Genomic DNA, 25325 nt, shown 5'->3' on the forward strand with positions numbered 1-25325 from the left:
TATGGACGATCCTTCAGAAAGTTCCGGACTGTGACCCCACCCATCTCCCCTCCCGATTTACAGCAAGAACACCGGTGAGAAGTCCCACTGGGCAGACACCGAGGAGCAGCTGAACCTAAAGCAGGCCGCCAGCCCCGTTCTGCAGACCAAGCAAGCCCGGGGCCAGCATAAAAAATGCCGATTATAATAAGGCTGTTTTTAAAAAGTGACGAGTCTACAGAGGCTGCTGCGGGAGGACCATCTCATGACACAGCAAAGAAATGCTGCTTCCAGCTGGAGCGGCTTCAGACTGAAATCCATCCGCTCTTCTTGCTCTAGATCTAGACTTAACCTCTATCAAGTCAGTCTCCTTCCTTGAAAAAACCAGGCTCTCCTTAGAAATTAGAACTGGAAGTGGACGCTAGGTCACAATTCCCACACCTTCCTCCCGCACCTGAACGCCCGCCTCCCGACCTCCTCCCAATGCCTCCAGCTCGCTGAGACCTCCCCGAAGAAACAAGAAACTTGAGTCACGATGGGAAACCCAGGCTCCTGGAAGTCGGCAGTGGAAACTTGTCCTCTCCTGGGACCTGGAGAAACAATCTGGCCTCTGACAAAACGGACTCCGAGGTAAGCACATTCTTAGAAACCTGAGCCCCTTGTTAAACGGGCCTCACTTGGCACTCCCATTAAATTTTGTTTCTCTGAAGCCAGTTCAAGAATAGCACAGAAACCAGATGTCAACTGTCTAAACCTATCTCCGGACACTCACATAGTTGGTACAAACTTTTATGAAAATGACCGTATTTATTTAGGTGCTTATTTGGGCAAAGAGACCTTCCCCTTCTTAATTCAGTTACTTATGGGTGGAAGGCAGGTATTAAAATGCTTTCTGTAATATGTACTATTATGGAAGTATTACACGCCAAGGGAACTGGTGATTGTGAGAAGAAACCACTGCAAAGTTACAGCAACATCTGTGGGGAGGCAGAAAGACAGCTGCAGAGTTTCACTTTAATCCTAAGAAACTTCTGAATTATTGGGAAACTGAGATGATCCTTTCAAGGGTCTGAACATCCCATAGGACCTTAAAGATAAGAGTCCAAAGGAACTTTGGAAAGAAGCCTCGTTAAGAGTTGGATTCCAAGCCTCTGGACACCAGCCCCAGAAAATCCCTCCAGGAGACCAAGTCCCAGCTCCTCAACTTAGGCTGAGAGGGTCTGCAGCCCAGGGACGCTCCTCCCCCTTGAAGAAGGCACCAGTCGGCATCAAGTCCCCTCCTCCAAGCACTCTTGGCTGGAAAGCAGCTGAAGTAAGTAGTCCCTCAGGCACTGTGGGAACAGGACCCATCCTCCTCACCTCATTTCTCCAGGTTAAGTTGCAGTCAGGCTCTGTCCTCAAGGTAAGCGAATCCAGCACCCTACCCACCAGCCAGGCCTCTCCCAGACATAGCTCAAAGCCCTTCACCTTGCCCACTGGGTCATAAAACCACCTAACTACACAGCAGTGCCTCCTCAAACATACGATCTGCTTGCCATGAAGTAAACACCCATCACTGTCATGAGGAACACCTAGAATTTCTTCTAAAAACAAGCAGTTATCTTAAAAAGTCCCTTTACTTGAACAAAAACTATGGCCACATCATACGCAAGATTTCTGTTAGAAAAATTTTGTTTAGGAAATTGGGGGAGGGACCCAAGAAAAAAGCTGGCATCTCACTTCTAATCATCACTAGCTTTTAAAATAATTTCATAAATCCTGTAATTTCCAAAAGCAAGGTGTTTCTGACTTATATTAACAGTACTTAAATTTGGACACAGTTTTCCAAATTTAAAATTGTTAATTACACAAATAGCTAAAAAGACTTCAAAAATAAAGACAAGCATTAAATATTACGTAAGGTTTTCTTTTATTTAAAAGATCATTCACAAAATACCATATCCATAGATTTACTTTCTGTCATATAGCTGAATGTGTTAAGTGTTTGGAATTCCATTCTTACATTTAAAAGTCAACTGGATTGCCCAAAAGTTTAGATGAATTGGTTTTCTTAATCTTTTCCACACTGAGGATGTAAGTAGGTCATCTGAAAAGCATCAGGTTTGATTACGACCACATAATGCATGTCTTTCTTAAGGTAAGTACTGGTGTTACACAAATGGTTCTTATTTCAGAAGCAAAAATGACAGGCGGAAGGAAAGGAGGGAGAGTTCTGTAAATTGCTGAGACCCGGTGACAAAGACAAAGGAAGAGAAGCCGAGGATGTCAGCCAGTGAGGAACTACTTCCAGGCACACTGCGCGTGCCCCCAGCCCTCCAGTCATGCTGGTGAGGGTCTCTCTTCTCTGCGGCTCTAGCTGAATCCAAAATGCTCTCAATGGGACAGGACTAGGACTCATATGCTAAAGAATTTGTTCACACATAGGCGTTCAAGCTCAAAAGCTATTACCTAGCTGCCTAGCCCTGGGTAAGTGCTGAACTCTGTATGTGGGAGTCAACATCCTAAAGAGACCTAGTGACCGACAGCCACCTACCAGTTATTTGAAAGCTCTTGACAGCTCTGCATAGTAAAATTCTCAATTCATCAAGCGAAACAGAGTAAAGTGCCAGATTCTAGGCCCGTTTCCATTCTAAAATTAAGGGATGGTGGGAAGCACAGTATCTCACTGTTACTTATACCAGGGAACAGATAAACACAGGGAGCAATGCAGAACACGGAGACAACAGGGCTGTGAAAGAAAGCAGCGTCTGCACCGCGGAGTAAGCCCAGCAGAGCTTTACCACCTGCGACCCCCAGAGCACGTCTGCCCAGCGGGAAGGAAACCCGATGGCAGTTCGCTATATCCAGCCACACAGAGGAGCCTCTAATACAGCCAGTGAAAGCAGGAACCAGTTTGGACATGGTATCAAAATAGCAATAATAAACCAATTTATCTTCTACGTGCACTCCCCACCAACACTCCGCATTATTCTCCTTTCAGGTTTTGCTGTTTGAAATGTGAGCCTATTCTGCTTGAATAATCCATCTGAGGAGAGGGTAATGGAGACAGGACTGCCTACAAATAGTTACAGGGAAGAATTTGCAAAGATCAGATATTTTATCCTTATTTTGATAACAGTTATGATGTATGTACTGATGCTTATTCAGCTGTATGTTGATCACAGCTGAATAAAAACAAGGTGCTATCCAATTTGTGACTTCTGCTTTTTTCCTGGAAGCCACAGCAATACAGAACTCCACATGCAGGTCAGAAGAGAAGCACGGAGAAAAATGAAAGGAAACGACCAGAGACCGGCCAGTGCAGCAAGGCTAAAGTAAAGAGAAAAAAAGCAAAGGAGAAAAATGAAGCAGCACTTCAATCCAAAGAACCCCCCATGGTGGCTGCCTTTGTCCCTCTAGAAAAACTCATGTGCTGGAAGGAAACAAGGAGCAAGAAGGAAAGAGGACAGAAGGAAAATAGGAAAGGAGTGGCAGGAAGAAAAAAAAAAAAGCACAAAACAGGCACTAGGTAGATACAGCAAAGCCAAGAATGTACTAAAAACCACTTGTTAACTGCGGACATGCACTCACAAGCTCTGTTTCCGTTGTAAGAAAGGAGGACAAAGGTCAGGTGCAGGATCGGTAACTGCAGGGCTGCCGGTCCGGGGGGCTAGCCAGGCCGTGGTCTCGCTCCAACTCCCCCCACCCCATTCCCTCCCAACCACAAGCTCATTCTTGCTCCTTGTGAACAACTTCCTCTCTGGGCCTGGCTCCCCCGAAGATAGCAGAGTTGGGATTGGCTACTTGATTGAGGGGTGTTGCAACTGTTCGAGGTTTAAGCTGGAGCCGCGGCCTCTGTGCTCTTTCCTCTGGGGAAGAAAAAAAACACAGTAATTTACAAACATGTCATAAATGACGCCCCCAGACCTCCATTTACAAGTCATTGTCATACCTTCTGTTGGTTCTCTGAAATCCATATTGGACCCTCGAAGGGGAGGGCCATCTCTGAATCGACTCCCCATTGGGGGGCCTGTTCGCCGGTCACCTGGGCGACTCCCTCCCCTGCCTCCTAAGAAGTCATCCCTGAAGCCTGAAGAAGGAAGATGACATTGAATTACTTTTAAAACTACCGTCTCAAGGCTGATTACATAGCCTGTGTGAATTGTTTGAGTTCAATTTTAAATTCTTTAGTTTGTCCAGCATCAGAAGCTTTTCCAAAATAAAGTGAATCAAATATGAGTCCAGATGTGAATCTGCTGGGTAGTTTCAATGCTGACACTTAAAAAAAAAAACAAAAACTCAGAAGAGAAAAATAAAACGAGTTGCTTAAATAAATTCTTAGCTTGCAAGAAAAGTTCATAAGACTATATTCGAATATGGCTTAAAACAAAACAGAAATCCTCAAAGCACATTTTATTGTTTTCTAATATAAACCTACACAGTTATTAAAAAGATAAACCTGAAATTTAGAAGTTAAAATTTAGAAAGCAAAAATCACAGAAAGCTAGACATGAAGACAAAATAGAAACATGAAGTCACCTCTGGGTGACACTCCCCATTTTTCTTTCTGCTGCATTTCGGGTTTCAGGATCCTAAAAGCAAAGCACCTGTGTGTAAACAAAGCCGTGATCAGGCCCACTCCCTTCCCAGAGAGGGCGCCAGAGAGCAGGAACCTCACACCCAACCCACACCTCTGGCTGCAAAGCATTCCCCACACTCATTTGTGTACCTGATGAAACAACTACCAACAGAAGTAAACTGCGTCTCACTTAGAATTAAGAGTAAACTGCTGCGTAAGTACTGCACTCTGACCGACTGCACCACTCGGAGCTCACACTGTACAGCACAGGGGATACATATGTACAGCATACTCGATATCTTGTAGTAGCTTACGGTGAGAAAGAGTATGAGAATGAATATATGTATATTCATGTATGACTGAATCACTGTGCTGTACACCAGAAATTGACACAACATTGTAAACTGACTATACTTCAAAAAAAAAAAAAAGTAAAAAAAAGAAAATAGTAAGTTGCCATTCTCAGTGTGAAGAACATTTTCTCAGTGAATTTTAAGAACCGTAAGACTCAGTTTTGTGTTAATTCAAAGTCACGGTTGGGGGGTTAAGATAATTAATGGTTTAATAATACAGCCTATTTAAGTTAACTTTCAGTAAAAATTTAAGAAATAAGATTGTAATTAAATGAGTTTGCCCCCTCTGTTTAAACTCCTAAAGGTGACTGGTTTTACTCACTCCAAGGATGGTGCCATTGCTCAAAGCTTTGTGGGACCTTATCACTAAGACCCCTGAACCGGAGGAACAGTCTAATACACAGTCGATTCCCATTACTCACAGGTTTCATGTTTGCAAACTCGTCACTAAAATCTATTTGTAACCTCCAAATCAACAGTTGGGGCCTTCTGCCATCATGCAGACATGCACAGAGCAGTGAAAGACACGCATGCGCCCAGCTGCAGTGGAACAAGGCAACCTCCTGCCTTGCTGTGTCAGCCCAAACTGTAAACAAGTGTCCTTTTCACAACCTGCTTAGTGCTAGGCTTTTTGCAATTTTTTGCCTTTCATTGGTGATTTTTCTGCTTAAAACAACACCCGAACACCAGTGCTGAAGCACTGTCTAGTGTTCTTAAGTGCAAGAAGGCTGGGATGTGCCTTGTGGAGAAAATACGCTTTAGAGAAGCCTCATTCAGGCATGAATTACAGCGCTGGGCCATGAGTGCATTGCTAATGAATCAATAATCTATACTAAAGTGTCTTTAAAACAGAAACACATAAAACAAGGTTATGTACTGACTGGTCAACAAAAATATGACGAGAGGACCAGGTTCCCAGGAGCCTGACTTTGTACCTCCCCTAAGAGCAAAGGCTTGGATTCCGCCAACTGGTGTTTGCAGTGGTTTTACAGACCGGAACTACTATTAATGTGGAGAACCAACTCCTATCTGCACTGGTGGTGTTTTTTTGTTCTTTAAGGATGGCAAGAAATTTGGAAATTGATCGAGTTATCTAAACCCAGTTCAGAGACTAAGTTGAACAGTATCAATTTTAATAGAACAGGTAATGATAACAATTCTAAAATGATTTAGACCAGTAGGAGCACTGCTTTGGGGGAAAACACATTTAGACACATACAGCCAAGTACAAGGTTCTTTACAAAGTCTTTTTTAACAACCAGAGCTTATAACATTCATTAAGCAAGCTTAATTAGTATTCAAACATTTACCCTGACATTTCCCCCAAATTATACTATGAAGTGTACCTTTCCATGTGAATATGTAAGCAAAGTTACTTCTCTTCTGAGATTAAATATTTTTTTAAAATATGCACTTTTTTATTTTTAAAATTTTATTTATTTATTTTGGGGGGGAGGTAATTAGGTTTATTTTTTTTTAATGGAGGTTCTGGGGATTGAACCCTGGATCTGGTACATGCTAAGCATGCACTCTACCATCAAGCTACACTCCCCTCCCCGAGATTAATTTCTGCTACCAGTGTTTAGCATAAAACATATCAGCTCATACCCACACTGACAAGGCACATAAATACAACTGCTACTTTGTCCAGGTTCATGAGACAAAGCACAGTGGAGAAAACATCAGCATACATTAGTATCAAGTGACAACTTCATTGCAAAATCTCTTATGATACAAGCAATGTGAACACTGAGGGAAAAGCAAGGTTTGACATTAACAAATATCTTTTCATCAAGTCTGATGACAGATTTATAAGACGCACACTATTCATAAGAATCTTCTGAGTTTTCTTTACAAAGTTGAATTTAACACACTGCTTACTTCTGCTAATGGGATTTTCTTATATACTTCTTTGTAATTTTTTGTATTATTTGAATTTTTTTTTTTTACAATAAGTATGTCATTTTTGTTAAAAGCATCATTCTTTTACAAAGTAAAAAAGGTCTATTTTCACAAGTACTTTATAGGCAGTACTCCACCCTGTGGGCACTCCTGGCTTTAGGTTATCACCAGAACACTTCAGTTTACACAGGAACTGGTGGGCAGCAAGGTAGTTTCTCTGGCTATATTCACTATATGTCTTGCTTAAGAGTAAAAGCCCAACCTAAGCCAGGAGCAGAAAGATCCTGGTTCCTTTAGTAACCTCCACGGTCCCAAAGCTATGAGCTTACTGTACTACTTCTAGTATTAGGGAATATAAAACTGGCAGGCAGGTCAGAGACCACCACTCATTGAGCCACTAACTACTGCTACACCTGGGATGGCTGTGAGAAGACATTTGTTGCATGTTTCAATCAGAGACTAGCTTATACATAAAATTACAGGTTTACTGGATTATACTGTACTTTTATGAATAAGCTCATTTCTGATTGGCTGTAGGACTTTTAGGAATTTAATTATTCAATAGATAGAAATAGTCATCTGTTTAGTACTGGAAATGAAATTCTTAAAAATTTAGACTAAAAAAAAAATGAGACTCACAAGACTAGTTCTTCCCATACTTACCACTTTATACTGAGTTTTGTTTTCATGGGGAGAGGGTGAAGGGTGGGTGGGTGGGAGCACTAATGTTCTCATCTCATATAATGGCAAGGGCAGATGATCTCAGGTTCAGAGTAAAGAAAACAAACTTGTTTTTTGTTTTCTGCCTTATTGTTACAATGGACATTTTTACTATATACGACCTTTCATTACTTAAAAAAAAAGTAAGTCAAGAGATGAAGACATGTTAAGGAGATTAACCCTTGAGCGCTTAGGCCTGGCATGCAAACTGAGCTCTTGACCGACAATAGGAGGCATCCATTGGTCTGTTTTGGTAAATTAAGAAAAGGAATGATCAAGTGGATTATGTCCACCATTAAGGGTTTATGAGTTGCATGCCCTTCAAGAAAGGAAGAGGTCACCAGGACTATCTTTTACAATCTAATAGGGAGCCACCAGGAACCATTACTATGAGGCTTTCTGTAAGCTTCCAAAACCTCCACACTACTTCCAGAAGTGTTAGTACTTCTTGTGTCATACACACAAGAACCAAGGGATTCCCATGGGCTGGACCCTGAGAAAGACTCAGTGTGAATTCAAGGCACATATGAGAACAGTAGGCTCACGAAATGTAACAAAATAAGGTGGATCAGTCTAACTTGCCCACAACGTGGAAACTTTCAAGTCCTACTCCAAACATTTAGGTTCTGATGGAGGCTTATTGCATGCCTGGGTACCTTTTAGGAAAGTCTCATTTGTGAAAGGACTAATAACAAGGTAGTCCGGCCAGGCGGGCTACTCACAAGAAACGTACAACAGCAGCAAGGCCACTGAAAAAGTAAGTGGTGATACTTTAAATACTGATACCGGAATTGAAGTCATCCCGGGAATCCCATCCACCTCTAGATTCTCGAGAGCCACCCATTCCTGAGGATACACAAAAAAGATAAAGTTGAGGTTGTATCATTACCTTGCTGCACAAACATGGATAATTCATTGGGAAGATGTATAAAACTCATGTGATGGGAAGTTCAGGGAAATTATGAGTTTTTGCTGCCAAGAGGAAGGAAAAACACCCAGGCTTGCAGAAGCATCATCCATTCTTTCTAAGATTTTACACTGTTTTTAAAAGCTCACAAACGCCTATCAGACCTGTGAGGTAGAGTTCTATTAGTAACCTTCAAGAGCTGTAATCAGGGGGTACACAGCAAGCTTTATGTTCAGTTGTAGAAGAACCAATCACCTCTGTCATCTGGTCCACCTTTCCTGAATCCAAAGCCGCCTTTATCTTGTTTTCTGCCTTCTGCAATGTCCACACGAAGTGACCGGTCACCCAAGAGCTAATGATAAGGGGAAAATACTGTAAGTATTGGCAAGAAAAAAATCTCAACTACTAACATGACAGAGAAAACCTGAATGTACTTACTGCACCATCGTACGTCAAGGCTTCCTTAAGGGAATCTACCTCATCAAATTCTACATAGCAGAATCCTGTAAAAGAAAACAAACCCCAATTTCCTCAAGGAATTCTGGGTTAAGATAAGACAGGATCCCTGTCTGTACCATTTCCCTACATCAGAACTACTATGTTTGTTGCATCTAGATGACAGCAGACTTGCAGAACCTGAAAGAGCATATTTTACTTTTCGCTAAATAGAACTTGACTGGTATTCCGCCCTCTCAATTATATTCCCAGAAAGTGCTAATCACATAGGTACTGAAATAGTAGCTGTGTTTTTATAAAACTTTCTTCTTCATGTTTTAACCATATATAAAAACCCTTCCTGGGTCACTGAAGAGCTGTTAGTTCTGACTTCTGAATGACTTTAATATAACCTAGTTGGGGCTTTTAGACATAGATCTCAAATCTGATACCAAACGTGCTTTGAAGGAACAGGCTGAAGGTGCCTATTACTACTCAGATAGCTGGTATAAAATCTGCTTTACAAAGCTGAAAAATACACCCTTGGCAACAGGCGCATCCTCCTTGGGATGCTAATTAAAGAGAGCTGGCCTAGGTGCAGGCACGCTTTGTTGATAACCCAAGTCCCTGATGCTGGATTCTGACACAGACCTGTAAGAGAACACTTCAGGCAGAGAAAAAAAAAAAAAAAGCATCCTCTCTCACTTCGAACCTCTTTTCCTTCTACCTGCAACACTCTGGTCTTCCTCCTTCCCCGCCTCTGGGTTACATCTTGGCTAAGCACTCCCCCAGCCCCATATGCTCAGACTGCCCCCTGTACCAGCGCTCCCCACCCCCCACAGCCTGTACCCCTATCCTGTATGATGATACACCACACCTTCAAAGCCCGCTAGACTGCAAGTGCTTCTAAAGCCCGGGTCCAAACTTTTCTTGTTCACCATTTGCTCAGTACGTACTTACACAAAAAATGTACTGCTGGGCTGGACAGTTCCCCTCTCCCCACATACCCTCCCCCTCCCCATCATGCCTTCTTCCCTAAGTGGATCCACTGTTTAGAGGAATTGAGAAAATCACCTCCGTTCAAAGAGGTAACAACAGCAGCCTAGTCACACCTCCCACCACACTCCAGAGCTGCTGGAACTAAAGATGCCCTTCTTTGAGAAACTCTAAAACCTGCTGCTACTGACTCAGCCCAAAGGCTGGCTCATTTTTACCTTAAATTTGAATTCGTAATACCTCCTAGCAGGCAAACCAGGTGGGACTCACTTTTATAAGCTTAACTGATATATTTGTTTTCACTGATCCTTTACTATAACAAGGCCTCAGATTCTTGAGTCAGAAAGCTTTTTATTTTATTTTAGAAAGCTCTCAAAATGACAAAAACACCAGCCTCTCACAGCACCTCTCAGGGAGCAGTACCATCGTGCGCTTAAATACGGGGCACATCTCCCTTCAGGAAGCCTTGAGAGCTAGATGATAATGCCCATTGGATTCTTCCTTCTTACTCCTCTGCTCAAGCGCCCTAAAGAGACTAATCTCTAGACACTAACTTATTTGAAATTCAAGCCAACCCTTTCCCCAAATACATGCTCTAAGTCGCAAATGTACAGCGACAACACGTACTAGGTTACCTTTTGAATTTCATAATAAACTAGATTACAGGAAAATCATAAAGAAAAATGCAAGAGTCGGCCAACGTGAAATGCACCTGAAAAGTCCAGTTTTACCTGCTCATTTCTCTCCTGCTAACTCCTTTACTGGCACAAACAGGATTGCTAGATAGGACAGGCGAACTAGATTTACTTGGGCACATGCCACATATTTCCACAAACTAGACTATGTATAAAACATGTTTTGCCACGTAGAATGGAAGGTCTATCAGTTAAAGGGCTAAGTTTATCTCAGCTACATGAACCAGGCAAATACCTGAAATATTTTTCTTAACTAAAGCCCTCTGGTTCACTAGCACATTTTGGTTTAGACCCTTACCCCTCACAATAATGTACAGTAGAAGTTCCCCAAACTCACCTTTAAATTTGTCTGTGTCTTTGTCTCTGACTAGCCGTACACTCCTTATGCTGAGATCCTTAAAGATAGCGTCTATGTCGCCCTGAACAGTATTAAAAGGTAGATTTCCTACATATGCTGTGTAGGGGGGCTCTGTGGGCAGCTCCTTCTGGCTACGGGAACCATGGCCACCAGCACTGCCGCGGGACCTAGGAGGGGAAACAGACAGGATTCACGTCTGCCCATGTGTTCTTGCCCCAGAGCAATGCCAAGGACAATGTCTCTCACTCAGTCACACCACCCAGGAAAAACACTACTCTCTAAAGCATTCAACAGCATCTTCTTGAGATGACAACAGTATTCCAAAATATCATTTATGAAAAAGGTGCCTATTTTTTTGGTGACAAAAATGTCCACAGAAACACAGAATCTATGTAAATAAGAATCTATGATTTCCCTGGAAAATCAAATCCAAATATAACATCTTCCTAAGACAAATGCTTCTCTCCTGTTTAGTTAGAAAGAATAGAACCTGAGCCAATGCCCTCCCTCACACCAGTAATACCAACAGAAGAGGGCTGTCCACTAGCGCACCGTGTTTAGGAGGGAATACTGAAGGTGCTAAAGTTTAACACATTCATGATACAGTTGCTTCTTGCTATTGTCTGGTTATGGATAACAAGAACACTCTGCTAAAAATTTTAGATCTTGTGCCGCAAGTACTGTGTACACACTCCTCTCCACCCCTCCATGCAGTGCTTCACTGGGTCCTCAAATATAAGGTGCATATTACTAATTCATTTAAACATCAACGCCATTTCCTCAGCTGAGTTAAGATGTTTACTTAACCATGGCTGCAGCACTTAAAAAGTGGCAAAGGCAGGACCTTGACCCTACCACAGCATTACAAATATGCAGAGGCACTGGTTTAAATCCAAGCTCTACCACATACTTACTCCACCAAATGACCCTGATGAGTCACTCAACTTCTCTCAAACTTTACTTATTTGGAAAATTGGGTTAATACTAACACAGACCTTGAATGATTGAGAAATAATATACGATGCTTCATACACTGCCTGACACACTGTATTCATGTGTTGAGTAACAATGACCATAATCACTGTCATCTACAATCTGAGGTTAAACATGTTTAATAAAAAATTAATGGGGATCATTATAAACATTCGTCAAAACCTACAGAAGATACAACACCAAGAGCAAACTTTAATGTAAACTACGGATTCTGGGGTGTTAAGGATGTTGTCATTGTAGGTTCACTGACTGGAACAAATGTACTACTCTGGTACAGATGTCAGTTAATAACAAGGGAAACTGTGCCCCTGCACGTGTGAGGGCAAGGGGTATATGGGAACCCTGTACCTTCTGATCAACTTTGTTGTGAACCTAAAATTGCCCTAGAAATAGCCTATGAAAATTAATGAATGGGAAGGGGAGCTCTTCTCTACAACAATAAGAATGTCAGCTATTAAGTATGGGAGGAAATCATCTAATTAGAAAATCACTACTCTGTAACCACTAATGGAGTACTGACTCACTGAGGCAAGGCTCATCAGTGGATGCCAAAGCTACTGATAAAATTAATCTGGCCATCACCACCATAACCAGGTAACTGAGTTTATATCACTACTAATGAGACAAATGTAACACGATGTGCCTTCTATTTTGGCACGAATTCTTCAAATAGCAGTCGTTAAACACAAAAAAGGCAGGGGGACTAATGAAACATGACAACCAATGCTACCCGTGATCTTCTGGATCCTGGAACAAACAGCCATAAAAGAAAAAGCAGAGAGAGAAATTTGAATCTGATGTGTATAGGTATTATTTTATCAATGGTAAATTTCTTAGGAGTGATAATTTGTATCAAAGTGAGTAGAATGCCTCTCTTCTCAGGAGGGACAAAGTTTTTTTTTAGGAGTGAAGTGTCAGGACAACCACTTATTACCAAAGGGTTCAGCATAAAGGACATGTGTGCGTGCACGAATATATAAAGATAAAGCCAAGTGTGAATGAAGCCTGTGAATCTACCAGTGTCCACCATCCTTCAACTTTACGGAAGATTTGAAAACTTTCAAAATAAAATGTTTGCAGAACAGAGAAGGAAAAAAATTTTAAAGAGGGAAGTTTTTTTTTCTCTAAGAGACATTTAAAGCAAATGAGAATCTTCACATCAAAGATCTGCTCGAAGTCATCCTTCCTTTCTTTTTCAGGGGGTATATTAATACCAGGTCTTGCAAAGTAACTTGGTTTTTTAATTAATATATTGTTAGAAAGTATCATGAAAGAAATTCCACATCTTCTCTGACACAAATTCCAGGTATCTTAAATATCTGATAACAAAAATCATTCTTCAAGACAGTACTTTTCAAAAATCAGAATCAGGCTATGGTGTAATTCTTAGATGGCTAAAATTTTTAAGTTTAACAATTCAGACTTCTGCTGCTTCCCAATAGGAAATCCTACATCCTGCTCTAATACCAGAAAAATAGGTTTACAGGTGAATGACTTTGTATTTCAATAATAAAACCTAAAATATTTTGAATATGATACTTTGGGACTGAATACTGAATGTATAAGGTACAGTAAAAACATTTGGAAAATTGTCAAGAGGATGAATTATAACTAAAAGCACTTTAAATTCGTTTATTCATCATTTATTAAACATATGGTGGAATACAGCTCCTTGCCCTCAAGTAGCTTACATCTGAGTAGCGCATAAATAAAACACAAATAACAATAAATGTATACACGCATGTTTTTCGTATGTACATAGATATGTAAAAACAAATGGCTATAATGATTTTTTAAAGATGTAATGTGAAGGTGAGGGTTGAAGAGATGATAAATTGGGCAGGTGTACATTCGATGAATCAAGAAAATGGAGGCAGGAGGCTTGCTAAAAGGGCACATGAAAACTTATGTAGAACTGCTGGACACAGAACAGAAAAGACGGGGTCAAAAGACCTCCAAGGACAGAAAGCTATGAGAGCCTTGATAAGAACTGCTGCCCAGGTGAACACTAAGGAGATGAGGGGGCACTAGTAAGAATGCAGTAGGTTAAGAAGCCAGCTCTGTCTGGCTTTGTGAAGAAAGAAGAATCCTGCTTCAGGCAAGCAGTATTTTAAGAGCTAGAGATGAGGAAATGGCTAACCCAAGCCCATCAACTTGGTCATTTCACCCTAGCCTCTCAAAACTAATGGCTTAACACTCGATTTTTTTTTATTACAGAAGACAGTCCTAAATACTGCCCCACCTAATGTGGTCAGTTCCACTGAACTTAAGTGATTTTTAGCTTTCACTGAGTAGTTCACTGAAGACACCACAGCGCACGCAGTGGGATGGGCGATATCCAGGTAGATTTCAATTTATTCACTCTATGAAGTCTACAATGTGCCGGTAACTTGTGAGACAAGGGTGAAGGAGACAAACCTCAGAGAGTGTGTATGCATGTAATAAAATGATACATTCTGTCACCAATCAAGTAAAAAGTTAAATATCAGGAAATTCTTTGAGCTAAGATTCTTATGTGATACCTTTGACACTAATTTAAGGTTAGAGGGGACTATTATCTAAATAAGTTGTGTTATATGAAAGCACTTTCTAAAACAGGTTAAAAAAACACAGAAGACTCATGTGACATCTTAGCTTGGTGTAGGACCTTGTCCAGATCACCTCTGTACCTCGGTTTTCTCACCTGTTATTTTATAAATATTTCAAATCTGTTATAGAGTTTGAAATTGACCATAAAAACACTTCATTAAGTCTAATTGCTTTATAAAAGTTTAATAACAAGTCTAAAGTGTTATGGGTTGACTAAAATACGCTTCAGGCTACACTTCAGCAGGAGCAGGCTGACTAACAGCCACAGATGTAAAACAGGCAATAGACAAGGCAAAGCTGCAAACTCCCAGGCCACATCACCCCCACCACTTAGCAATGGTCCTCCCTGTTCATCACTGGTGCCCTTAGGGACAATTCATTGATTTTAAAAACAACATAACACAAGTTTTAAAGCAATCATTACATCCTCAGTAATTTAGGAAATTCAACTTTCAACTCCAAATGTGACAAAAATCTTTTACAGATAAATCACTTTCCTTCACTCAAATCAATGAAGTTATCTGAATGTCTAGTAAATATGGAGCATAGTATTGAGGACATAAGACTCAGTTCCTACCCTCAAGGAGCTGATAATTGAGCTAAGGAGGCCCTGGCAACTAGAAAGGAAACATCACTTCTCAAGTAAAGTACTCCAGAAAATTCAGGAGAGAGCAATGAGCACTGTCTCTGTAGGGTGGAGCAAAAGAATCTTGGATTCTATTTTCCAGACAGCAGACAGAACACCGAACTCTTTAAGATAACATGTGAATAAGCAGAGCTATACAGGAGTGAAAGGAGACTAAAAGAAGGGTGACTATAAGAAAACAGAAAAGAGAAGAGATTGTTAGGGCTGAGGTTAGCTCCAGTAAGTGGAGGAAACAGAAAATTCCTGAGTATAAAAAATAATAAAAAATAAAGGACACATGCAGTTGTTTCTGGGAAAGGATTTTACAAAGATTTCTAGGCGCATTAGAAACTATACAGTATTTAAATACTGTTGTCATTCTTGAAACTTTAAGACCAGTGTCAAGATAGCATGACTACAGAGTATTAAGCTCTCTTTGGTATCTGGAACATTAGGTGCTCCTTCTATTACTTCTGGGTGGTACATTAGTCTCATTAGGGCTGATTAACAGCTGAAGTCTTTCAAACTACAGACTGGGAGAAATTATTTGCAAATGATACTACTGACAAGGGCTTAATTTCCAAACTACACAAACAGCTCATACAACTCACTAACAAAAATAAACAACCCAATAAAAAAAAACAGGTAGAAGACCTAAACAGACATTCTCCAGACACAGAGAAGGCCAATAGGCACAAGAAAAGATGCTCAGTATCGCTAATTATCAGAGAAATGCAGATCAAAACTACAATGAGGTACTACCTCATATTGGTCAGAATGACCGTCATTAAAAAGTCTATAAATAATAAATGCTAGACAGGGTGTGAAGAAAAGGTAACGCTCCCACATTGTTGGTGGAAATATAAATTGGTGCAGCCACTATGGAAAATAGTACAGAGGTTCCTTAAAAAACTAAAAATAGAGTTGCCATTTGATCCAGCAATCACACTCCTAGGCATATATCCAGAGAAAACTCTTAATTTGAAAAGATACACACACCCCAATGTTCATAATAGCACTATTCACAATAGCCAAGACATGGAAGCAAACTAAATGTCCATCTACAGAGGAATGGATAAAGATGTGGTATACACACACAACGGAATATTACTCAGGCATAAAAAGAACGAAATAATGCCAGTTGCAGCAACATAGATGGACTCAGAGATTATCATAATAAGTGAAGTAAGTCAGACAAAGACAAATGCCCATATGGTATCGCTTACATGTGGACTCTAAAACACAACACAAACGAACTTATTTACGAAAGAGAAACAGACTCAAAGACATAGAAAAAAATAAATTTATGGTTACCAAAGGGAATGGGGCAGGGATAGATTAGGATTTTGAGATTAGCAGATACAAACTACTATATATAAAACAGATAAACAAGGTCCTGCTGTATATAGCACAGGGAACTACACTCAATATCCTGTAATAAACCATAATGAAAAAATATGAAAAAGAACATACATGTGTATAACTGAATCACTCTGCTGTACAACAGAAACTAACACAGTATCGTAAATCAATTATGTCAATTAGGAACTAGTGGTCTCTAACATGCCATCCAGAGACATTTATTAGCAGGTATCATGCAGCATGAGGCATTATGCGAAATCCTACATAAACTCACAGTAAGACTGCCTTTATGAAAGTAACATGCAAATATGCAACAAAGACAAAATCTGCCAAGTGTGCTTTCCAAAACAAACAAAAACAATGGTCAAAATGTGTAACCTATTTGCTTTCTAGAGAATAAAAAAAAAAAAGGTTAAGCTCTCAAAAGCCAAGCCTTTATTTCATAAACACCATTTTATACTTCCTATTATTAACATCTTACATTAGTAAAACACACTGGTTACAATCACTGAACCAGTATCAATACATTATTAACTAAATTTCAGTGTATTCAGGTTTTCTTAGTTTTCACCTAATGCGCTTTTTCTGTTCCAGGATCCCGCTCAAGATGCCACATTGCATTTTAGTTGTAGCTTAGGCTTCAAAAAACTAGTCCAATGCAACTTGGATTAAAGACACCACTTCCAAGTAGACTTTCCCTCTGCTAAATGTATGTATCCTCCAAGGCCTTCAATTAGCATTCAAAATTAAATCCCTTTTTCTTCACAATTGTCATTACTACAGGATGCACATGAGAGCCTCTGAAAGTTTCTGGTAAACACCAGGGGCGGGGGGGGGGGGGAGCATCAATGCTGAATTTTTCAATGAGCCCTATCTCAAGGAACTCTCTTCTGCTGTGAATGGGATCTTAATAATTCAATTACATCTGTAAGATATAAAAAGCAATGCAGGGAAATGCAAAGTTGCTCTGAGGCAGGAACTTGTCCTGTTCACTGCTTTATCTCCAAAACTATTACAGCATCTGATACTTACCAAGCTGGAAGGAACGAAGCCACAGGCCTACTAACTACTTAAGGATTACAAATATATCCACTAATATGGACACTCTTATTTTGAAAAAAAATTTAAATATAGGAGGTTTACATGTATTCAGATTACATCCCCAATTAGGCACTTAAGTGTTTTTCAAAAAAATTTTATGGCTATGTACAACAGCAAGAAATACATTTTACAACATGACTTAATACAGGCATATATTCCTGCTTATTAACTACACACGGATTTTTTTTAAAAGTTCGCCCAACAGTACTAACCCATAGTATAATGTAATATTCTCTATTCTATTTCATCTTAAAAAAATGCTTGTCAGGATCCACTAAACTGATTTCATCATCTACCAACAGGGCACAGCAGGCAGTTTGAAAGCCTTGTTTTAGATGAGTAGTGAATATAAAAAGGACTTCTGGTTTACAGTCTTTAAGGTAACTTTTCTTACTAGGAAAAAGGTATTTATCATAATGTACTAAAATTTTGGACTCCCACACATTAATGAAAGCAAAAAAATGGGTTATTAATTTAATAACTTCATATGGATGAAAAAGGTTACTCAATCCAAAAAGTTCCAGATTTTTCAGAGGAAATGAAATCTTAATTCAAGCTATTTATTGGTCCTCAGAGAATACTGCCACACAAAAATCTGTCTTAAAGCTATGGTGTAGACTATACCTATGGACTAGTTTTGAACTTTATAGGCCAATAATTCTTTTTTTCCCCAAAATAGACGGCTTATTATTTGAGATTTGACATTTCACATACCACCAGCTCCATTTCATTCTAAATGAAACTTCACATTTTCAGGTCATGTTGGATTTGATATGATCCACAAGTAACTCACAACTACACAATTTATTTAAAAATTTCAATTATTTTTAGATAACTACAAATTGCCATAGATGGACCACCATTTAAAACCTAGAATTCCAAGGCATTCAGTCAAAGCTAACAGCCCTTCTCTTCCTCATTTAATATTTGAAAAATCGTAAAAAATCTAAGTAACCTATACTAAAACATATGTATTAAAATATAACATCTAATACTTATCAATCGTTTGCCAATATAAAGTTTTAACTTACTGCTACCTCACATGATAGTTACAAGAATTACGTGTATTAAAAGTATCTGCAAAATAGCCACACATCCTCTTTTTAAAAACAAATAGCCAAGAGGATGAACCTAGCAATTAAGAGTTAGTAGACACAATGACCAAACACAATACGCAAACCTTGTATGGCTCGATTCAAATGAATCAGCTGTACATCAAAATTTATGAGCTAATTAGAGAAATCAAAATATCTACTGGGCTATTGTTATAATAAATTTTCAGATGTGATGATATCGTGGTCATATTTTTAAAAGTTTTTACCTTAGAAACTCATACTGAAGTATTTTTAGATGAAATAAGATAGTGACATCTTTTGCTTTAAAATGATTCAGAGGCTGGGGGATATAGCTCAGTGATAGCGTGCACTCAGCACGCACAAGGTGGTCCTGGGTTCAATTCTCAGTACCTCCGTTAAAACAAACAAACCTAACTACCACCCCTCAACAAAACAAAAAGAATTAAAAGAAAAAAAGAAAGTTTAAAAAATCCAGAAACATGTGTGGGAGGAAGGTAAAGCTAAGGAGATATAGATGAAGTAACAGTGGTCACCTTTTAAAAAAGTGGGTAGTCAGGGCGGGAAATAAATTAGAGGTGTTTGGGATTAACAGATACACACTACTATATATAAAATAAACAACAAAGACCTACAGTATAGCACAGGGAACTACATTTGATTTCTTATAATAAGCTATAATGGAAAAGAATCTAAAAATATATGTGTATATGTATGTATATATATATACTAAATCGCTGTGCTGTACACCTGAAACTAACATGGTAAATAAACTTCAATAAAAAATTAAATTAAATTAAATTAAATTTAAAAGTGAGTAATGGGCACATGGGGCAGGTAATTAACTAGATTGTTTTAAAAAATATTCATTTCCCTCCCCACAATGAGAAAGATAAATGAAGCAGGGATAGCAAAATATTTTATAAAGTTGTAAAACTGGGGAATAAATGGAGCATTGCTTAATGGGTAGAGTTTAGGATGGTGAAAAAGTACTGGAAATAGTGATTACTGAACTGTAATCATTGTGAATGTCAGTGCCACTTAACTGCATACTTAGAAATGGTTAAAATGGCAAATTTCACGTTATGTACATTTTATCACAATAAGAAAAAATACTGAGTAATGGCTACATGGGGGTCTGATATAGTTCCCCTATTAACAGAAAATCAGTTAAAGTGATGAATGAACATGATTTTTGATACTGTACAGTGAAATGTGACAACATTTCGAAGAGTTGCGTAACTCACTGAACTGGTATTTTCCAAATGACCAATGTATCATGTTAACAAATGATGCACTGGCAAAAGATCCACTCAAAATCTAAGATCAATCTATGGATTTTAATGTTTAAGTATGAAAAGTATATTGTTGCAACTAACCTTTATGGAAACTACCATCTGTCAGAGTTCTGGTATAGCAGCAATTGAGAATTATCTACAAATATCTGAAAAGACCCTTAAAACAGTCCTTCCATTCCCATCTACTTATCTGTGTAGGGCTGGATTTTCTTCATATATATCAATCAAATAACCTATTTCAGGAGTGAATATAGAAGCAGGTATGAGAAACCAGCTGTCTATTAAGTCAGCTTTCAAAAAGCTCCAAAAATGCAACTGATTATTTTAATTATAGAATAGTGCACAGAGTAAGGGAGATCACCATCTCTGTCTACCCTTTACTGGAGTACAATGGAAGTGCCATGTTTCCATAAATATCAACACACTGGAGCACATCCAGAGGATCCTTATCAAGAACAACATTTTAAAAATCATGACATGGTTGGCAAATTTCAAAAAACAAAAACAAAAACAAAAACAAAAACAAAAACAAAACCCCAAGGACATTCAATTTGAAGAGACAACTTAGACATTAGCATTACAGCTGTTAAATGCAATCAAAATCAAAGGGTCACTTATTTCATGCCCTAAGTGTGCAGGTCTAACCAGCTATACAAATGATGAAAAGGCAGAGGCACAGCATGCTCTTCTGCCCAACACTCCTGTTTCTAGGGGAAGCTGGAAACTGGAAGATGGATCTGATCTAGGACTGACAGCCCTCCCTCATCCCACCCCCACCAAATATTCTGGTTTGTATGTTCCAAGTTTCTGGGAGGACTCCTTGAATTTGTGTGACGTCTTCCCAGAACACTAAGGTTAATTTCAAATAGAAATGTAAAATTTAAAAGTATACTAAGAAACTTTTTTAGAAATCTCAGAAGCATATTAAATATTCCATGCATAAATTCCATTACAAATAAATAATTTACAAGAACAAGTTACTTAGTACTCATTTATAATACTTACGGTACTGTAGTCACAAAATACTTTATGCCTATAAAATGAACAGACTTGCTCTTTAATTGGCTTTAGAAATATAGCCAGGAAAGTAAAAACTCACTCTAGCTAACTCTCAATAGAAATTTTCCCACTCTTATTAACTCCAAAGGAAATATTTTAAGGATTAAAATACTATAAATCAACAGCTACCAATTATTAGGTATTTTTATGTACCAGATACTGTGCCATGCACTTTAGACGTCTCATTTAACATTCCCAACAGCTCCACAGCAGAGTTTCTATCTTACATGTGGGGAAAATGAGGCTCAGAGGTAAAGGAATTTGTTCCAGATCACACAACTAATACAAAACCGAGAGGATACTTAAGCTCTAGCCTGCCTGATTCTAAAGCTAGGGTTTCTGCCTGAACTCTCTCTCAGAGACCTCTTGGTAAAACCAAGTATTTGCATTAACACTTTGCACAGAAGACAATGATTTGGAATCATGTATTGAGAAACTGAGGAGTGGAGAGAAGGCTGACAATAAATCCACACAACTTGCCATGTGATAGGTAAACAGGACTTAATAAGCCTTTCAACACCTTTACGGATCCTGTTATCAGCAGAACTAACTAGTTTTTATACACTGCTTTCTTTCCCATTTTAAGTCTTAAAATATACTCAGACATTTATAGAGATGCCAGGCTTAAGTCTTACAAGCCTCAAAAGTTAGAATTCTAAACCCCCACTGGAACCTGATAAAGAATATTTAATTTTGTAGTTTAATCAATTTTTAGCAGGTACTATTCTGGCATTATCAATTCTCTCCAAGTTCCAATTTAATTCTCAGGATTGATGCTAGTTTTAGGTTAAGCACTCAAAAGGCCTTTTGCAGTTAGAAATGTAAAATCAGTATTACTCTCCACTTCACTGCCAATGGCAAATGAAAAACTGGAACCCCAGAAAGATAATTTTGCAAATTGCAAAAACAAAATACATTCAAGATCTGGTACAATCAACTCCTGGCAATTTGGAATTTTGTTTTGACTTGCTTTCTGAGCAACAATGCAGTCCCTGGTTCACTCCTCTGCTACTGGGGACATGCCTCTATAGGCTGGGAAAATAAAGCAGTTGTTCCATATTGCCAGCTGCACTGGTTACCACACACAGCTACAAAATAAATTTATAGGGAATGTATAATTATTAAAACCAAGTTTTTAGATTCTGACTGTACATTTCAAACCTGCTACTCTTTTGACCTGTGACCCAAGCTGCTTAGAGTTGAGACATCTTATCTAGCTAAGGTATTTTAAATGAAAGAAAGGTGCCTTACAAAAGTACCAAACAAAGCAATACATGACCAGCTTTCTCTAGGTGATAATCTTTAATGCTTCAGCATTGTACCTGAACATAAACAGTACTGAAACATATACTGATGTGAACATAACTCAAGTATCAAAATCATCATTTAAGATGGTTATCCTATTATCTTGCTAAATTTCAAAGATTCCCAATAACTGATAACTTTTGATCTAATGAAATTAAAATAACATTAGCCATCTGGAATAGGATAGCTTTGCACAGACCACACCACTAAATGTCTTGGTCCCATGTGCAGTTTCCGGCCCCACTACAGACACTGACTAAAAGAATACACAAATTCATCGACAGTTTTTAAAAAACTACTTTTAGTAATCTTAACAGTATTTCCTATGTACTTTTACATGAACGTGAAGTCAAATGGTTTATTCCAAGAAGGTCAGATGTAGAAGGTGCTTAACAGTAAAGGGACTATTTATCAGGAAGCTTAGAAGTACCCTGTTAGGTGCTACTCTCTCCTCTCATACCAGTTTTTGGAGTACATCTGGGCAGGTGGCTAACATTTTCATTTGTCTCTTGACAAATGAATAGACCTTACGAGAATTTTACTTTTGATCACTTTTATTGTTCAAAGCACTCCAAGTGTTAAAATTTGACATCAAGTCTAACGTGAACACCTCAAGTCACCAAAACAGCTGGTAAATTTGTCAAAAGGCAGAATTTAAAATAAAACAAAACCCAGACTTAGTATAATAAAACTAACTTACTGCAATCCCAAACCAACTAAAACTCCTTGGATCTGCCTTAATATGAACTACTCTAAGAGTTTTCCTGGGTGATGAATGAAGCACAAACCTGATGTCTAGAAACCTACCCCAAAGGCAGTAAGTTTGAGTGTCATCCAACTTCTATTTCCTTTTTATTAGCAAATAAAGTATTCATTGAAATAACAGGTGGCTCTATCTCCCCCAACTTCCATGTTCTAGTGTCATGAATGATACCGGGTAACTCCAGCACCCAAACAACTTTTTATTTGAGCCATTCCTAAACCAAGGTATTAAAAGGTCATTCTTCACCAAACAAAGATACTTTTGGGGCTGAAACCCAGGAGACTGGACAACTCAGTAGGTACCGCTGTGGTGTTATCCTGGGAAAGTAATCCTTTCTTTAAATCACACAAAGGCCAAGTATGCCCTTGACAAATAGCAAGATGTTTACAGCCTATCTTCTAAACTCTGTATGAGGTAAATTAAGTTTAAAAAAAATTACCCAGGACATGTTACTGGAATTAAACACCACTATCCTTTTAGTCAGGGATTTTTCTCTTAAACAAGGTGCCTCAATTATATACAGCCTGTGTAGGACCAGAATCAGAACGAAGCTAAATGCGATTCCTTCTCTAAGTCAGAAAGAGAAACTCGGGAGAATAACACTTTCTGCCAGTAAGCACGTAGCACTGGTCAACTCTGATCCAAGAATACAATGTTTTGATGGGTCTCCCCACGTCCCGGGATGAATCAGACTACTCCTGGGCTCCAGCCGCCAAATCCCAGCCTCACACGTAAGTGGAAGGGAATCACCCCTGTCTGGGCCTTCCGACCTTACCCAGCCAGCTGGCCTCATGGCGAAGAGGGCCTGAACGCCTACAGCGCAGGCAGACAACAGGAAGCCGTCGCCGGGACTGGGACTGGAGCAGGGCAGGCCGCGGCCCCCACCCCCGCGCTGCAGCACAGCCCCGCGCTGGCCCAGCCGTACTGGGGGATGGGGCTGGAAGCGGTAACTCGCCCTCCCGGGCACTCAGCGCCGGGGCGGCCTGGCCCTGCGGCCGCGGCAGAGGAAAGACGACACGTCGGCGGGGGCATAGAGAGGGATCCGCCCCACGAGCAAGACCCCGGGAGTCTAACCGCCGCCGCCCCCTCCCCAAGCGCGCCATTTCCAGGCCCCGGCCCTCCAGGCGCCTCTCCCAGGCCTCCTCCAACCCAGCCGGGCCCCTACCGCCCGCTGCTCCGGGTGAGCGCGGGAAGGCCGCCGCCTCGGGGCCCCCGACTCCGCCCGTCTCCCGCGCCCGGCGGGGGCCCGCGCACGCCCGCCTCACCCTCTGCCGCCGCCGAAGCTGCTGTAGGCCCGATCGTCGTAGGTATCGAAGTCCGCCATTTGCCGTCTCCGCTCCGAGAGGAACCAGGGTGAGCGAGGAAGGACCCCGCAATATAACTCCCCCCGCCCCGCCGCCGGGGCTGTCCGCCGCGCCGCCTGATCGCAAATTGCACGCACGCACGCGCACGCGCGCGGGCGCGCACGTACGCCGAGCCGCGCCCGGCCTGGGCCGACGGGCCTCTCCTGGCCTGGCGCGCTCTGCGGCCCACGTGGTGCGGCGGCGGGTGGGCCCGGCGCCTGGCCTTGCGTCCCCGCCCATTGTGTGCTAGCCCTGCGGCTTCATCCGCAGGCACCTCCTGCCCACGCCCCGCCCCACCGTGGATATGAGCCTTGCCCTGCCTCCGGAATGTTAAGTGGCTCCCTTCGCGCGCTTTGACCGGCCCCTCTCCGGGTTGTCCCTCGGAGTCTGCGCCCGGCTCACTGCGCTTTCTGTTGGCTTAGCTTTTCGAACTCCCAACCTAGCAGGGATCCCAGAGGCCTCCTTCGCTTGGCCCCTACTCCGACACCTTCTGGTCCAAGGGGTCGCTAGCTAACACCAAATTAAGGGCCACCTCCCCCAGGGCGGAGACCCTACAGAGCTAAGCATGCACAGGGAGCGAAGGGCCTGGAAGGGTGAGATTGGGGTCAGGATCCGAGTATGCGCGGCGATAGGGATGCTTTTATGAATCCCGCCTTCAGGGGTCAGGTCCCGGCCTAGGTATTGGTGGTGGTGAAGAGGTGTTGAGATTAGTGTAGGTTGTCATTGAATCAGCAAGGGAGTCGGTGCTTCTTGCTTTTGGAAAGGAATTCAGTTCTGACGTGAACTCCATCTCGCAATAGTAAAGAATGGACATCCAATGAGAATACATTACACCGTTAGAATTTTTGCAGTGTATGCCCAGTACTGTTATATTTAAGCATTTTCTGCTAGTTTATTCGAGTGCTGGGATT

The 25325-nt window shown here is 40.6% G+C and overlaps 1 protein-coding gene across 2 annotated transcripts; it reads right to left on the bottom strand.

Moving 5' to 3' along the window:
• Nucleotides 1–1864: 1864 nt before the first annotated feature.
• EIF4H (eukaryotic translation initiation factor 4H) lies at nt 1865–24492 on the bottom strand. 2 transcript variants are annotated; one of them, XM_032459524.1, is made up of 7 exons: nt 24337–24492; nt 10883–11070; nt 8858–8922; nt 8675–8771; nt 8299–8358; nt 3911–4048; nt 1865–3827 (listed from the first exon to the last, which is right to left on the bottom strand). In XM_032459524.1, the coding sequence occupies exons 1-7, from the start codon at nt 24393–24395 to the stop codon at nt 3688–3690; spliced, it is 747 nt and encodes a 248-aa protein (XP_032315415.1). In that variant the 5' UTR covers nt 24396–24492; the 3' UTR covers nt 1865–3687. The 2 variants fall into 2 exon arrangements, with proteins under 2 accessions (XP_032315415.1, XP_032315416.1); XM_032459525.1 differs by lacking the exon at nt 8299–8358.
• Nucleotides 24493–25325: the final 833 nt, after the last annotated feature.

Source organism: Camelus ferus, chromosome 18 (assembly GCF_009834535.1).
Source record: "Camelus ferus isolate YT-003-E chromosome 18, BCGSAC_Cfer_1.0, whole genome shotgun sequence".
NCBI lineage: Eukaryota > Metazoa > Chordata > Mammalia > Artiodactyla > Camelidae > Camelus > Camelus ferus.